The sequence below is a fragment of the Trichosurus vulpecula genome, chromosome 7 (assembly GCF_011100635.1).
Source record: "Trichosurus vulpecula isolate mTriVul1 chromosome 7, mTriVul1.pri, whole genome shotgun sequence".
NCBI classification, from domain to species: Eukaryota; Metazoa; Chordata; class Mammalia; order Diprotodontia; family Phalangeridae; genus Trichosurus; species Trichosurus vulpecula.
Window position 1 is genome coordinate 52,527,710 of NC_050579.1, and position 14,986 is coordinate 52,542,695.

Here is a 14,986-nt window from a genome sequence, read left to right on the forward strand (position 1 = left end):
GGAAGACTTGAGTTCAAATCTGGCTTCAGACACTTACTAGCTATGTGACCCTGGGAAAGTCATTTACCCCTGTTTGCCTCAGTTCCCTCATCTGTAAAATCAGCTGGAGAAGAAAATGGCAAACCGTTCCAGTATCTTTGATAAGACCCCAGATAGGATTAGGAAGTCGGACGTGACTGAACAATAATAACAGCAAGTGTACTATGTGATCTTTGCCTGTTATGTTGATAGGACAGTCACTAGACTTACATACTTCTCTTCATATTAAACCAAAGTAATATGCAATTCCTTGGTTATGGGGGACACAAATGAGTATCAACTTATAATCAAGTGAATGAGAGAGGTTCAAGTCAAGTGATATGTGAGGCCAGAGTTGGGGAAAGGTCATTGAGATCTAAGGGGAGTCCACAGGAACTTCAAGGCTATTCTAATCTGGGGTGCTGGAGGAGAAAAAAAAGTAGAAGACCTGGGTATTGACTTGAAAAAAGTTGAGAAGATTTCTGCATTCATCTACTATCATCAGTAAGACTTAATATTGACAGAAGCTGAGTGGATATATCAGTACTTGAAGTCACCTCCACCCTGCTCTACAGATTGGTGACTTCCTGTCTGGAACCACCGTTTTAGCAAGGACCCAACTATGTTTCATCCAATTCACTCGTGAACTCTCTCGGGATTTTTCTTCCTCTTCCCAACCAATTTATCGCCACCTAGAAGAAACTCTGCCTTGGGGCCCTGCAGTAGGATTAGAGACCTTCCCCTCCTTTCATCTTCCTAATCTGGATAGTTTTCCCCCATTAGAATGTAAACTATTTGAGGGTAGATCTGAGGGGAGGGGAGATCTGAGAAGACTTCATGGAAGAGGTAGCATTTCAGTTAGTTCTTAAAGGATGGATAGCATCTCAATAGTTTTGGTATATCTGGGGAATGAAAGGCATTCCAGTCATAGGGAACAGTGTGTAAGGAAAGGTACAGGAGTGTGAAAGTAATATAGCATGAGAAAAAACTGGAAAATAAAGGTAGAAAATATTGTGAAAGGCTTTTTTAATTAAGATTTTTTATTTTTAGTTTACAACAATCAGTTCTGCATGTCTTTGAGCTCCAGATTTTCTTCCCTTCCCCCCAGTGAAAAGTTTTTAATGTCAAGTAAAGGAACCTATACTTTACTATTAATACTAAAAGTTAACATTTATGTAACCCCTGTCCCAAAGCCCAGTGGTATAGAACTTTCTTTTTAATGGTGGAGAAGAAGGCTCAGCCCCTCACGCAGGGCAGGGCCCTTATCTCCACCAATAAGAAGAGTGTCCCATTTCAGTGGGCTTTGGGACAGGGGTTACATTTGTATAATGGTTTAAGAATTGCAAAACTCTTTCCTCACAACTAATCTGTGAGATAGAGAAGCAGTATTATCATTTTACAGATGAGGAAACTGAGGCACAGAGGGGTGAAGCGGCTTCCTCAGGGTCTCACGGTGTCAGAGCTAGGAAGAGAACTCAGTTCTTCAGACTACAAAGTCAGTTCTCTGGCTCCATTTCACCATACTTCCCTGTCATTGACAGATTTCAGCAGGGGTAACAAAGGACAGGACCAAATCCATGCATAGGGAAGATTAGTTTGGATCTAGTGTGAAGGCTGGGCTTGAAGAGGGTATGAAAGGAAGTGAAAGCTGCCAAAATACTCCAGGCATCTGATAGTGAGCCACCAGGTTGGTGGCGATGAGAATAGAGAAGAAAGGATAGGTGCTAGATATTCGGCAGAAGTGGAATCCACAAAACTCGGTGACTGATTCCAGTTGACTAGTAAGAAGACTTTACTAATTAGTAAACTACTTTGCTAATTATGAATAGGCATTCATGTTAGCCCTTCACTAAAGTTTGAGCTTAATGCCTCATCGAGGTAAGGAGAGTTGACCCTAGGTATTTGAAGGTTGTGCCAATAAAGTGCAAGCTTGGGCAGGTCTTGCCAAGCCAGAAAGGCCTCGAGTATTAGCAGCCTTGCCATGGACTATCATTTGAGAACCGGCCCAGATTCTCAGAGAATTATCAGGTTGGTCTCAGGGTAGTGGATTTTTTGGCTAGAGCAACTCTTGACTATGTCCTAGGTTGCACAGAGGGACAATCTGCATTCGTGGAGGGAGGACCTGAATAATGAAAGATTGATAGATAGAACATTTATTTATTTATTTTTATGTAAAGAATGTTTTTATTTTATTTTTTTCTCAATTACATGTAAAAACAACTTTTAACATTCTTTTTAAAAAAATTTTTTTTGAGTTCCAAATTCCCTCCTTTCTCTCCTCCTTGAGAAGGCAAGTTCTGTGATATAAACTATACATGTGCAAAACACATTTCCATATTAGCCATGTTGAAAAAGAGAATACAGACCACAAAACAAAAACAAAAAAAGAAAGACAAAGAAAGTTTAAAAAGTTTACTTTGATCTACAGACTCCATCAGTTCTTTCTCTGGAGGTCGATGATATTTTTCATCATAAGTCCTTTGATACTGAGAATAGCTTAAGTCATTCATTGTAGATGACCAACTGGACAGTATTGTTACTTCATACAATGATCTCCTGGCTCTGCTCACTTATCTTTGCATCAGTTTGTAAAAGTCTTCCCAGGTTTTTCTGAAACCATCCTGCTTGTCATTTCTTAAGACAGCATTTATTAAGCACTTACTAAATAGAGCATTCCAGGTAAGCCAGTCTGTACCCTCAAGTAGTTTACATTCTAATGGGGGGAAACTACCTAGATTAGGAAGATGAAAGGAGCGAAAGGTCTCCAATCACACGGCAGGGCCCCAAGGCAGAGTTCCTCCTAGGTGGTAATAAATTGGTTGGGAGGAGGAAAAAGAAAAGTCCAGAGAGAGTTCATGTGTGAGTTAGATAGTTGGGTCCTTACTAAAATGGTGGTTCCAGTCAGGAAGTAACCAATCTGTAGAGCAGGGTAGAAGTTACCTCAAGTACTGATACATCCATTCAGCTTCTGTCAATATTAAGTCTTACCAATGACAGTAGATGAATGCAAAAATCCTCTGAACTTTAGTACCTAAGTCTTCTACTTTTTTTATTTCTCACCTAGCACCTCAGATAAGAATAGCCTTGAAGTTCCTATGGACTACCTTATCATTCCTTCTTTTTTTTTTAAATCATTTATTAAAAAGTTAACTTTGAACATCAGTGAAACCAACTAAATTTGCTTATCAATTATTTATATGTAAACTATAATGTATAAATTTATGTTTTAAATTAAACTAAATGTATAAAGTATTATTGTAAGAGTTATATAAATATTACCTATTCTGATTACTAGGTTTTTGGTTACTCTCTTAAAGTTTTCTTGGGATTCTTTGCTTGGCCTCTTGGTCCCAATTATTTTTTCTCATTTCCTTGATCTTATCCCCTCTTATCTCCTCCATGAGTTTGTCTTTTTAATTCCCTTTTTCTCCCTAACCTAATTTTAAGTTGATTCTATTCCCCTGGCATGCTCCCTGCTGTTTACAAACATGCTCAGAGCTCCCCAGTCATTGAAAACACTCCCCTTGAGCTAACCTCTTATAACTCTATTCCTTTTCACAAACTGCTAGAAAAAAAGCTGCCTAGACTCGTTCTCTACACCTTTACCTCCCACTCATTTCTCAACCCCTCACAATCTCAGAAGAACTTTATGAACTAATGCAAAGCAGAAAAAAAAAAAGTAAAAATAGAAAAGTGATTGTGACTGAACGGACAAAACAAAGGATCCTGGTGAGAATTTTGGAGGAAAGTCTGAAAAATTGTTAGAATACTTTATACACGGACATTAATTAATTTAAACATATAATAATATTAGCTAACACTTACATAGCACCACCCACAGACCAGACACTATGCTAAGCACACTTACAAATATATCTCATTTGATCCTTGAAAGAACCCTTGGAGGTTGGTGTCCTTATTATCCCCATTTTATAGTTGAGGAAACAGGCAGAGAAAATTACTTGCCCAGGGTCACACAGCTAGTGTCTGACACTGGATTTGAACTCAGGTCTTGAGTCCAGAGCTGGCACTCTATCCACTGCATAAATAGCTAGTAAGCAAGTTTAGTTGGAATTGGTGAGGAAAAGGACCACCTCTTTCTTCAAGACTGAAGCAATGGAGGTGATAATTGGGTATGATGTGGTCTTGTAAGTTTGGGGTTTGGTATCTTCATTTTGCTTTACTAGACTTAGCTCACCGTCATTCTGCTACTGGTAGTTTCCAGTACTCTGGTCCACCCCCCCTCCCCCACCCCCACCCAAAAAAAGGATCAGGAGCCAGGTCAGCAGCTGCTTGTGAGGTTTACCACTACACAAAAGTGGGCTCATAGTATGTTTCAAGGAAGAGTACCCAGAAAGAGGAGGTGGGCCAGGGATACCAGGATGCCAGGAAGGCTCGTTGGGTCAAAGGGAGTGAACAGTTCAATAGCTCTTCTCACAGAATTCTAGAGATGGTTTTAGGTACCCTGAAATAGGGCAATTTCTTAGAAGTATGGAATAGAGGTGACAGAGAAGAAAGCAATGAAGAGATGGAAATAGTACCTATAAACTAACTAGTCAAGAGATTTGGCCATGAAGGAAGAAATGTGGGGGGTCATATAAAGGTTTCTTTAATGCTGAAGAGAGTTGAGTATATCATTTTATGTGGCACCACTGGTAATAGGGTTCCCCATGAAGACCTTGCATAGCACTTTGTCACAAACTTTTCTAGCTCAAGTGTTATATGATGTATATTATGGCTCTGTGGGTTTCTGTTTTATTTTCTACTAGATGGTAAGCTCCATGAGGGCTGAGACGATGTCTTGTATGTACTTTGTTATCTTCTTATTGTCAACATAGTCCTCTACGTCTGGAGGTACTTAATAAAGTTTGTTGAATGAATGCCTAATAGCCTGCTGTTCATTTCTCTTTTACCTGTACCCACAAGAAATGACTTTGGACTCAACGTCCAACTGGGCAATCATATGTTCCCTGGCCCAGTGGATTGAAAATCTGCACTTTCTCCTAACTCATCTTTAAATCATCTTGCCTCTGTTGGTCTTGTTTTGCTTCTGGAATCCTTCTCTGCATCCTTAATGCCTGTGGATACTTTGGAAGTGCAAGCAGGAGAGTTGTCTGAAAAGTTTCCAGAAATAACTGAGCAGTATCTGAGCTTCCCACTGATCCAAAATGAGAGCAGGAACATGTTGGTGGAAATTTATCTTATTGTTACCAACAGTCAAAATCAAAATGTTTTTCTCAAGCACTTCTTTCTTCTAATGAGGGTGTGAACCTCAGCAACGTTCATCTCAAAGGTCACTTCTACCTCTAAATCTTATGGTCCTGTTTGTGAGATAAGTATCCAATAAAATTTATTGTCTCTACTATACATACTGTGCTATGAATTTTTCTCTAGTTATTTTCGAGATACGTTTTATCCCTCTTCAACAAAATTACAAATTCTTTGAGGGCAGATGCTATGTAACATGCTTCTTTTGTATCGCTGGAAGCTCTTGGCATGATTTGAAGCAATGCTGGGCTCTCAGTAGATATTTGCAGAAATGTAACAGGGGATTAAATCTAGCTGGGCTGTCTCTTAAAATACAGTTTCCAATCGCTGCCTATACTCTTCACCTAGTTGCACCTCCAACCCAACAGGTCCAAAAATGGAGTCATTAGATTTCACCTTAAACCTGCTCCTTTTGCAGTAAAAGGCTGTATATTCAAGACCTTCATTAGGCACTCTTTTTTTTTGGGGGGGGGGAGGAGTTTTGGGAAGGGCAGAGTAGTTCAGGAACAAGCTCCTAGCTCTTCACCCAAAAAGTCCTGGGTTCAAATGCTGATTCTGCTGTTTAGTACTTGTGTGACCTTGGACAGGCACACTTAACCTTGAATCATCTATTTTCCCATTTGAAAAACTGAAGTGGTTTGAATTAGATGACTAACTCCTATACATGTTTCCTTGACAGTGTGGACCTTTCTCATTACTTATAACATTCGAATTTATTTTGCCATACTAGACTATCTGTTCCCAGGGGGCAAGGACCTTGGCTTTATATCCACGGGCACCAGCTTTACACTTAGCAGATACTAAATACGTTTGTTGATGGAAAGAACAATCAATAAATAGTCAGTAAACATTAAGCACCTACTATGTGCCCGGCACTGTGCTAAGCGTCGGGTGGATCTATTGTAATCAAAATTACCCCAATATAGAAGGGTCCTAAGGAGGTTCCAGTGATTTAACAACTTCAAAACACAAAGCAAATACGTTTTTTTAAACAAAAGAGACGTGCCTTAGAGCCTGTGGGGAAATTCAAGAGAGCTCAACTAGAGAGTTAGTTACTAGATAAAGGGGCCCACGCCTCCTGGCTTCCAGTTCGGAATGAAAAAAACAAAAACCCCGCAAAACTCTACAAGCAGACAGCCAAGATCGCCGGGGGGAAAGGGTCTGGCCAGCGGTGACCGTGGCCCACACATCTGCCCCGGCTCCCCCAGCTGTACAATGCTTCTTAGAAGGGGCGGGGCCGGCGGGGGCGGGGCGGTGAGTGCCCAGTTCGGTCGGCCGCTCGTTCTTTCGCTCCCTCGCTCGCCGCCGCTGCGCTGCCGTCTCCTTTCCGTGCTCGGCTCCCGGGAGCCGGCTCCGGCTCGGGCGTGAGCCAGGAGGACAAGGAGGAGGAGGAGGAGGAAGAGGAGGAGGCGGGGACACAGGCGGGGCCGCCGCGGAGCAGCAGCTGCTGCTGGTGCGGTTGCCGGAGGAAGCGGCTAGTCCCTGGAGGCTTACGGAGAAATCACGGCGGAGCGGGCAAGGTCCGGGGACCAGGTCAGTGCGAAGGTGGAGGGCGCGGGGCGGGCGCGGGGCGCCGAGCGGAGGGGCCACAGGGGTAGCGAGGAAGGACGGGGTGAGATCCGGGCGAGGCGGGCAGCGGGGGGCGACGGCGGGGCCCAGAGCCGGCTCCGCTCGGGGCTGGGGGCGAGTGGGCAGCTCGCTCCCCGCCCTCTTCCTCCCAGTCCCCCATGCCTGCCCCCGGCTCCCATTCGGGGGGAGTGGTTTCCCATGTTTAGACCTCCCCTCCCCTTGTTCTTTCTTTCTTTCTTTACAATCGGCGCAAAACAAACACCCGGGAAGGTAAAACAATAGCGGGGCCACCTGGGACCCGGCGGGCGCCTAAAGCGCCCACGTTCTCGGAGGGGGGTCCCTTGGGGCGGGGCAGGGCCTTGGGAGGGGTGGGGAGGAAGCGGAGTGAGTGGGAACAAGGGCACACTGATGTACCTCGGAACCCCTTTCCAGTCTGTTCGGGCTCAGAGGGTGGGGCCAACTCAAAGCCTTGGGGACTAGGAAGAAAGCACTGGGAAACCTCAGAAGTGTAGGTTTCTCAAAAGTACTCTAGGAGCAAGGATTTTCCCAGTATTGTTCGGCCCAGGCAGGGAAACTGAGGCACGGGCCTGTTCAATAACTTGCTGAAGGTCAGAGCTAGCAAAGCCAAGGAATGAGTCCCAGGTCTCAGGACGCCTCACTTGCATATCTTGTCTAGGTCTTGCTGTTGCTACTTTTATCTTTTACAATCTGTTTGTTTTAGAAATCGAGAGTCATTTTTTTATATGGCTGCTTCGGAATTGCTGACAGTCCAGCTTGCTTTTCTGTTCATCGGACCAGCCTGAAACAGGAGGTAGGGCTGTGACCCTCGCGACAATGCAAAGAAGCGGACCCATTGATGAAAAACCCCAAATACCTACTACCTGCTGCCAGCCCTTCTGATAGGGGTGTCTCAGGTTTTGACTAAACCGGTTTTCTTCGTTGAAGAATCTTGAGCGACAGAGCGTGTTGCATTGTTGGAGAAGGGAAGGACATCTCCGTATAATTCAGCTTTGGTGGATGAAAGGATTTTTAAAAACTCTTCTTTCCGTTTTCCTTGAGGATTAATCCAGAAGGATTGGCTGGGAGTGGGAAACAGAGCAAGACATGTAATGTGGCAGAGATCTGGACCGGCTTCAGGATGAATCTGGACACCTCGCTTAGTATATGGCAGTGCTGTAGCTCCCAGATGCCTTACCTTACCCTCTGCCCCCCCTTTCCATAAACTGTCCCTCTTTTCCCATCAAATCCACCTCCAAAGAGATCCTTTGGAACTCAGAAGTGGCCAGCTGAGGAGTGGAGAATAAGTATTGGGAGAAAAGGAAGGGCCACATGTTCTCTCCCTTCCCAGGAGCAGATATGAAGTGCTGTTTCCAAGTTCTGGCTTCCCTGGTGTTACTGGGTAAGTGTATGTGCTTTTATCAGTTCACTAGATGAGAAAGTTTAACCTCCTGTAACTGATGGTGGTTGTCCTCCATCCACACTGAGCTGTGGGTGACCCCAGGAGGCCGCTGGTGTGCATCACAGAATGAAAAGGTCATTGTGTTGGCCATTTCTGAGACAGAAAAATCTGAGGGAAGGGTATTCTCGACAAATACCAGTCATTTATCCAAATGGCAGACACTTAGAGTGATCCTTTTGAGACACTCTCATTTTTCTTTTCATTGTACCTGGAGTACTAAGGGGGAAAGGGAGGGTGGCCAGTGGTCCTCTGTGAGCTGGTTTCTCATCCTTTTTTCTAAACACTAATGCTACACTAGCCACTTGTAGTGTGAATCCATTTAAAAGCTGAGTCATTTTTCTGCTGATTCTGATGAGTTAGCTTTGTCCGGTTTGGTTTTTTAGCAGTTAGTGAGAACTGATGATTGGTGGACTGTGTGTTTTTAGTTTAGTACTCAGTGAGCACTTACTGTGTAGAGAGCATCATCGTAGATCTTGAGAGATCATAGAGCTTGAGTTGGAAGGGACCATCTATCTGGGGGCCATCTCAAGTGGTGTCCTACTCAAATAGAAACTGCTGTTGACTTAGAAAACCACAAATTAACATTGTCTGTTATGTATTGTATTTTTATTTGTTTTGTTAAATATTTCCCAATGACATTTTAATCTGGTTTGGCTGTTTGCTTGTGATAAGTGGAGCTATGGCACCTCTGATGTCCTTTTACCGGTTTGAATTAAATAGACCCAAGAAGTAAATGTCTTATCCAAGGTCACAAAGTAGTGTCAAAGGCAGCATTTGAACCCAGGTTCTCTGCCTCTGGAGGCAGTATGCCACTGACCACTTGGTATAAGGAGGCAACATCATGGCATGTACCATTTTATTGAATGGAAAAATTAAATCACAAAGCTGTCTTAAACTTATTATGACAATGTGTTAACAGGCAAAAGAGAGAGTTATAATACATAATAATGATAATACATGGGAAATGCCTCAGGAAGGCCTCATAAAACACTGCTACGCAAGGTCTAAGCAGGGGAGGGAAGGGCCGTTATTGACGGGGAAATCCAGGAAGTTTGTTTTTCTTCCTGCTTTTTCTTCCCACTCTTTCTTATTTGTCTCTAAACCGAAAACTGTTGAGAATCAGTGCTCTTCATCACTCTTGTATACAAGAGAAAAGGCAAGTCAGTGCTTTAGAAAAGACAGAGACTGGAAGAATAGGGCTGAATTGAGGGGGATGGCTGGACCACTTTCCATGACCCGTTTGAGAATTCCCAGCCCAAAGTAAGCCCCCACCCCTCACCTGAGGAAACCCTGACCTTTTTCAAAGCCTTGAAATCTTGTTCAGTAATGTAAAATGCTTTATTTCTAATAGAGATTGTCCATACTAAAAGTAGATGACATTCTCTGAATCTCTTATTTGGTTTTGCTGTGTCTACCTCCCTTTCTTTTTGTTTCTTCCCCCAAAACACACATACACACATACACACACACGCACACGCATGCGGGCCCTCAATTCCTCATTATATGACTTATTCCTCTGAATTTTGAGTATACCACTACCTTTTATAGTATTGTTTCCATGGCAAGATGCCATCATACTTATCCCTTATCTATGATCTAGTAGTGGAAAAAAAAGCAATGGTTTTGGAGTCAGATTTTGGTTCAGATCTTGGCTTTACATGCATTTAGATGGGTCACATCCATCCCTGGATCTCCCTTATCTGTAAAATGAGGGCTTTTGAGCTAGGTGATCTGTTGACGTCCTTTCCAGTTTTCAATTCTGTGTGTGCATGCCTCCTCCCCTCCCCACCCCACCAATTAGATTGTACTTGCCTTTAAGAATCTCATATTTCTGCATATCCTTTATGCCTAGCCCAAGTACTTTCCACTTAAAAAAAAAGGGTAAACTGTACTTTGACCCATTGGTCCTCGTTCCCCTCTCTGGAGCTAAAATGAAATAATCTCTCTATTGCCTAGCACTTCTTCAGAATCTTGAAAACAGTTATCTTGTCCCTACCCAAATCTTCACATGTAGCCAGGGAACAAACCTCTCTAGAACCTCCAGGTTGATCTTCCTGCCCGGATTTTGAATGCAGCCACCTCTTTGCTGCTCTCTGAAAGAGCTTGTCCATTTCCCTCCCAGAATTGAACAGGAGACTCAATCCAGGTCACTTTCCTTGCCATAGGAGAACAACTCTTGTCTGCTCAAGCAGATATCCTCCGGAAGTTTTGGGGTGGGAAGGGCCAAAAAAGACAACTGGCTAGGTAGGAGACCATTATCATCATTTACTCATCCCTAGATACTGTCCTGCTTCGGAGAATGCTTTCTGTTTGTCTGTAATTTAGTATTTGAAGGTTGTATTAAATTTAGTTTACTTTTTTTTTTTTTGGAGGTAGGGTGATTTCCCTAGGGAAGGGAAGGAAGGGGAAAAAAATCTGGAAAGTCCGTGGGGTGTGTGACTCGGCTGGGAATTTGGATAAAATGAAAGGGTGGGGCTGATGAGGAAGAGAATAGGCTGGGAGAGAAGGCGAAGTTGGCATTTGTGCTTTTCTTCCTTCTGGCTATTTGAACGTAGCTAAAGAATGGTAGTTGTGCTTTGTGCTTCCCTCCCCCACCCCCACCCCATCCCTTCTCACACCTGTTTATACAGGTGAAATCGGGAAGCTTTGAAGGGATAAGTCACAGACATCAACTTAAGTGATAATGGTAAAGAGGACTGGTTCTCTCTAACCTTTTTTTTTTTTTCTGAAGACCCCTTTTAGTCAATCATAGGCCAATCATAGGATGTCTTACCTAGCAGGCTCATAGGATTGGGGTGAGGACAGGAGGCACACTAAGAGTGAAGAACCAAAAGCTTACGGTTCATAGAATGTAGATCGAGAAGGGACCTCAAAGACGATCCAAGTCAACCCTTTCATTTAACTGGCTTGAGGATCTGAGAAATGGAGTGACCCGCCTGTCCAGGGGAATGTAGGAATGAGAATCTGAGGCAGATCTTCTGAACTCTGAAGTCCTGAACTCTATCCACTATACCAGTGGACATATAAGTCTGCTACAGAGCAGGATGTGACAGAGTTTTCAAGGAAAATTTGAAGGAGAGAGCACTTTTAGCCAGAGACCTCCTGGAGGTGTTCTCTCACCTGAATCTCCAAGCTAAGGGAGAAGATTTTTAACATGTTGAGATGAGGAAGCACCTTCAGATACAGGTTGTTGTGTTTGTCTTTCATTTTTGAAGAGGATCATGACATCAGGAAAATGATGACATGGCTTGCAGTTGACTTCGATTTGAGTGAGGGAGGACAGCAGGGGGCTTGTGAGTGCACAAATTGGGAAGAGAACCATGAGCTGTTTAAGAGTCCCTACAGGTAGTATAGTGAGCCAAAGGCAGGAATATGAAATAGGGTGGAAAGGGTAGGTTGGAACCAGATTGTGGAGACCCTTAAAGATCAGACCCAAAGGAGTTTGCGCTTATTCTCTGTGCAATAGGGATCCATTGTTGTAAAAGAGGAGGGGCTAAAGGGCCTGAGTCTGGAACTGTTATCTTTGATATTCCAGGAACTAGCTGATGACCTTGGATATGTCGTTTTCATACTCTAAGGTTTCCTCCAGCTCTGAATTTGTACAAGCGTGAATGCAACTCTTGGTGCCTTTTGCTGCACTTGTGCCCCTTCCCCATCACTTCCTCCTTCCCCTCTCTGGCCTCTCCTACCCAGTGACCAGCACTTCCCTACCTCTTTCTGGCTGGGCCCTGAGCTCCTCCTTCCCTGCCCAGGACTGATGCCCCTCTCTCTTTGCATAGCATTAGTTCCATCATTTTTTGCTTATCCACATGCCTTTGATCCTTCCCTCTTAGCATGTATCCTGCTCTGTAAACTGTCCCACATCTCCCCAATCCCCTTTGAGCTCCAGAGTCTATCAGTAATGACTACGGAGCAGTGAATTTCGCTAAGAATGTTGATAGGGAGAGGCCAGACCAGGGGCCAGGTGTGTGTGGGGGGGGATTGGTGGCAGTGAGTGTAATAAAGACAGAAAAGGGATGAGGAACATAGTGCCTTTGACTGAAAGCACGCTCAAAAAAGATTGTGAGAATGACAGGAAGGTAGGTGTGTGTGACAATAGATTCATACTTTCTTTCCTGTGAGAGACAGGAGGGGGAAGGGAAGAACCAAGACAGATGAGCACTGAACTTCAGGTCATAAAGCAAAATTTCATTTTATCTGTGCGCTATGAAGAAAGAGATAGCTGTTCCACACCAAGGCTGATGGTACAAGCAGGTTGAAATCTCTTTTCAAGATGGAATATTAAAAAATGGAAATGCCACTTACAAATGTAGGGCGAGGAAATAAGTTTGGCCATCCTGGGAGCAAACATGGAACAAATAACCCAGATAACAGGGTATTCATTTGCATTATCTACCAGGCCATCTACAAATACAGGATTAAGTGTGTTTGGAGAGTAGGGGAAGCTTCTTGTTTGATTCCCTCTCAACAGGCATTATGTGAATGCCCATAGTCTGCCAGGCACTATGCTAGGTGCTGGGGGAAAAAAAACCAACCCCCAAATTGACAAACCACAAGAGTCCCTGAGTTAAGAGCTTCCATTCTACTTGAAACCTGTTTGGACAGGGAGGGATTAGAAGCTAACACCTATATTCTAAAAAATTGAAGAAAGCTTCCAAGGAAAGCAGTAGATGCTTTAAATGCTGTAATATTAGGACACAGGAGGTTTTTCTTGGTGCCTAGGTGATTGTGTCTGGCCTAAATCCACTCCACCAGGTCCTACCATGCTAAGAAGGCTTCCAGTGGGAAACTAGAGACAGACTGAAGGCTAGCCTAGTTTTTCAGACAGTGGGCAAATTGGTGAGAGGCTCATTACATTAGTGGGGAAGAGTTCTGGACTGGCAGCTCCTAATTCTGGTCTGGATTAGAATCTCGCTTCAGGCATTTACCAGGTATGTGGTCCTGGGCAAGTCACTTAACTTCTGGGCCTCAGTTTCTTCTTCTATAAAACGAGGGGAGTGGACTAGAGGACCTCCGAGGTGTCTTCCACTTCTATTGATGCTTACTGGACTGGCCACAGGATAATGAATATTTGTTCCCAAATGATCTACTCTTGCAGAAGGGTTTTGATTTGCATCTGTAGGGGGTGTGGCCAAATCAATGAAATTGTGTTTGTAAAGCCTTTCACAATCTGGTGCTGGCCTTCCTTTCCAGCGTCATTTTACCTTACTCCCCTTTCTGGACTCTAGGTCAGCCAACATGGATGTGCTGTCTCCTGTAGTGGGCAACTAGGGATAGTAGATAAAGTACCTGGCTTGAATTCTGGAAGAGTCTTCTTCCTGAGTTCAATCTGGCTTCAGATACTTCCTAGCTGTGTGACCCTGGGCAAGTCACTTCACCCTGTTTGCCTGTTTCTTCATCTTTAAAATGAGCTGGAGAAGGAAATGGCAAACCGCTCCAGTATCTTTGCCAGGAAAACCCCAAATGGGGTCATAAAGAGTTGGACCCCACTGAAAAGTGACTGTAACAACAACATAGTGGGGAAAATGCTGGATTTAAAGTGATGGTACCTAGGTTCAAATTCCATCTCTAATGATTACTACCTGTGTACCCATGGGCTAGGTGGCTTAGCTTCTGTGTGTAGACCTGTTTCCTCATCAGTAAAATGAGAGGGGCTGAACTAGATTGATTTCTAAGGTCCCTTTCAGTTCCATATCTATGATTCTGTTAGTGAAACTCTTACTTAGTGAATAGCACATTGTTCTGGGGGATAACACCACACATTTAAGTGATCAATGTAAGTTTGACACAGCTTTCCTCACAATCCTGGGAGGTATTGGTATTGCAAGTATGATTGTCCACATTTTTCAGATAAAGAAACTGAGGCTCAGAAAGGTTGTGACTTGCTTAGGGTTGTATGGCTAGTGAGTATGGAAGCTATAATTCAAACCAAGATCTGTGTTTTCTCTACTCCAAATCCGGTGCTCTTTGCTGCATCAGATTGAACACAGATGCTCTTTGGGAAGAGTTTGCTTTCATGTTAGGAGAATTTCAGACACCTGTGTGTGAATGCCACCTAATTTTCAAAGGGGGAAAAAGATATGGTTGTGCAAAAATCATGCATATTTTTATGGAAAATGCTTTGGTGCCAAACACCATCAAGACACACTTATTAAGCCCTTAATTGTGTGCAAGGCACTGCAAGAAGAAAATGAGAGGAAAACCTCACCCAGAGAACTCTCAGTCAAGCAGGCTGTTGATTGTTCCACTCTACTTTCAGAAGAATGATAGGGATTTATTAAAAGCCGCTTCTCAGCTATATCCCGGGGTCAGTACATACTCAACCCAATCTTTTACATCTTCATCTAAAATAATTTATGTGCAAAATGACCCCTGCAGCATTGGCGGGATCTTGAATCATCAAAGAAAGATGAAATCAGCTAGGCATTGGGAAGGAAATAGACTCATGTTTTTTAGGCAGATTTTCAACAAGGAAAGAGAGTTTTCTGCCCAATCTTCCATTAAACAGAAAATTTTAGTTCATGAGAGTACCTCATTCCCTGAGGAGCTCACATAAAAACGGAGACTTTCCTGTACATAAATGCCCTTGCTCTCTAATAACTTGTCAGTCGGAGAACAGAAATGTCAGATAGTAAGTTTGGTGCTGCGTAAAGAGTGGTTGATTTGGAGAGG

General features: G+C 43.5%; 1 protein-coding gene across 1 annotated transcript in view; it reads left to right on the plus strand.

Annotated features, from left to right (window-relative positions):
* Positions 1-7,576: 7,576 nt before the first annotated feature.
* IGSF3 (immunoglobulin superfamily member 3) overlaps positions 7,577-14,986 on the plus strand; it is a 132,657-nt gene continuing 125,247 nt past the window's right edge. Inside the window, exon 1 of the mRNA XM_036768702.1 lies at positions 7,577-8,254. Coding sequence (XP_036624597.1) covers positions 8,185-8,254 — 70 coding nt within the window. The 5' untranslated portion in view covers positions 7,577-8,184. The remainder of the gene's footprint in view (positions 8,255-14,986) is intronic.